Source organism: Dipteris shenzhenensis, chromosome 23 (assembly GCF_047967505.1).
Source record: "Dipteris shenzhenensis isolate YYH24624 ecotype China chromosome 23, Dip_SZ_1.0, whole genome shotgun sequence".
Lineage (NCBI taxonomy): Eukaryota > Viridiplantae > Streptophyta > Polypodiopsida > Gleicheniales > Dipteridaceae > Dipteris > Dipteris shenzhenensis.
In genome coordinates, this window is record NC_141618.1 from 23,695,609 (window position 1) to 23,697,659 (window position 2,051).

The 2,051-nt window shown below is 45.5% G+C and overlaps 1 protein-coding gene across 1 annotated transcript; it reads left to right on the top strand.

Annotated features, from left to right (window-relative positions):
- The first annotated feature begins 763 nt into the window (after positions 1-763).
- On the top strand, positions 764-1,732 carry LOC147887135 (putative germin-like protein 9-2). The gene is made up of 3 exons (XM_087394231.1): positions 764-808; positions 929-944; positions 1,068-1,732. The coding sequence occupies exons 1-3, from the start codon at positions 764-766 to the stop codon at positions 1,730-1,732; spliced, it is 726 nt and encodes a 241-aa protein (XP_087250357.1).
- Positions 1,733-2,051: the final 319 nt, after the last annotated feature.

Here is a 2,051-nt window from a genome sequence, read left to right on the forward strand (position 1 = left end):
ATTTCTAAAATCCCTTATCTGTAAATTTTTCATTAATAAAATGTACCCCTTTTCTATACAAATCTGTAAATTTTTTCCAAAACTATTTTAAATAGTCCCTTATGTATATTTATTTTTGTAAATTTAGAAATAAAAAATATCCTTCTGTTGAACTCACGTGATAGGGTTACATATGATGAGTGACCCCCCCGAGAGAATTTCTCATAATGACCCAAACATTCCTCCACCAAGATGAACCCATTCGAGGTTTAGGCTAGCTAATCCAACTAGGTTCGAAATACATTATGACGTACTCCATTTGAAAATAAGGATGCCAAGCTTTATTCAAGCTTTTATGTAGAGAATCAAAATTTTGGTAAAACTACAATTCCATTTAGTGCTTCAAAAGGTTGTCAATTACAAATTTTTGACTATGAATTAAGAAATGCCTTTAAAAAATGACTTTTAGTGAAAAGTTTTCTGAACACTAGAGGGTCACACTCAACGGTCTTATTCATAGGCCCGCACATTTACGTGGGTGACCACGAAGTCACCCTTTATGTAAGACTCAGACACGACTAAGTCAAGGGCTAGGAGGACCTTTGTCTCATGGCTTTTGTAACATCTGCAAAATGATTGTGCTCTTTCATTTCATGCACGCTTTTGTATTGTGATTAAGTCGTGAGAGGCACTGGTTAGCCGATCGATCGATAAGAAGACAAGAATAAGAGACAGATCACGTTCACGCGGACACAATAACGCGGAAGCAATGGTTAGCGTCCAAATGGCGCCCATTGCAACGCCACAGGCTGTGTATACGATGTCTTTGGTTCATGGAACTTGTTTCTATCGCTCTAACGTTTATATAAAATGCAACATGGCAGGCCTGCTTCATCACGCACAATTCCTCCTGTCTCTCGTTACTTGATCAACGTCACGCTGCTTGCAGGCTACCCACAACTTAGGTATGCAACTTGATCGTTTAGAAGACAGATGAACACTTTTCGTGTGAGATTAGAGAGCTAGAACCATGCGCATTTGTTTATCCTTCTGACTGATGGTTGTCTGTTACATTGACATGCATGCAGGCTCTCTTGACAAAAGTCAAAGATCAATGGCCACCGCTACCACCTCCATATCCACATACGGATTGCTCCTTATCTTTGCTTGTATAGCGCAGCTGCTTCCCGTGAGTGCCAGCGACCCGGAGCTCCTCACTGACTTCTCAGTCCCCGCAGGCGTCAATGTAAGCACCCTCAATGGCAACTTCTTCACCTTCACGGGCTTCCGCGGAGGGGCCAACGCTCCTGCTGGCACCTTCAAGCCCATCACGGCCTTTGTGGACGCCTTCCCTGCCCTCAACGGCCTGGGAATTTCCGCCGCCTTCCTAGAGTTCCAGCCGGGCTCCCTGAATCCCCCCCACACTCACCCCCGGGGCACCGAGCTGCTCTACGTGATCCAAGGCAGTCTCCAGGTCGGCCTCCTGGACACCACCAACAAGCTCTTCAATCAGACGCTGCAGAAGGGAGACCTCTTCGTCTTCCCCAAGGGCCTGGTACATTTCCAGTTAAACCCAAGCTCCACCCAGATGGCCTATGCGCTCGCGTCCTTTAGCAGCGCGGGCCCCGGCTTGGTGTCTCTTCCGGGGACCTTGTTCGGGTCAGGAATTTCAAGCGCTGTGTTGACAGAAGCTTTCGCTGTTCCGCAGTCGACTGTGGCCCAACTCGAAGCCTCCTTCGCCAAGAAGAACTAAGTAGCGTAGTAGCCATGCAACGTTGTGGTGACATTTATGTCTACATCTCGGCCATTTCTGATCGATAAAACACATTCAATTTTTCCAATGGCAACTTCAATCGTTATTCCAGCTCTCCCTGTGTCGCTGATAGTTGCACGTATCCTTAGAGTGATGATATTAGATGCGAAAGAGTGCAAAACAAGAGAGCAAGGTGAAATGCTCGTGGCTAAGGAAAACCTAAGGAAATTTTACGTAGATGGTAACTAACAAAGCTTCACAATGTGTTAACTAACAAAGCTACACAATGTGTTCCCATCGTCAGCATGTAGGCCTAGCA

What these genes read in the sequence shown, in the direction of transcription:
- LOC147887135 (XM_087394231.1), top strand. Translation starts at nt 764, where the DNA reads ATGGCGCCCATTGCAACGCCACAGGCTGTGTATACGATGTCTTTG.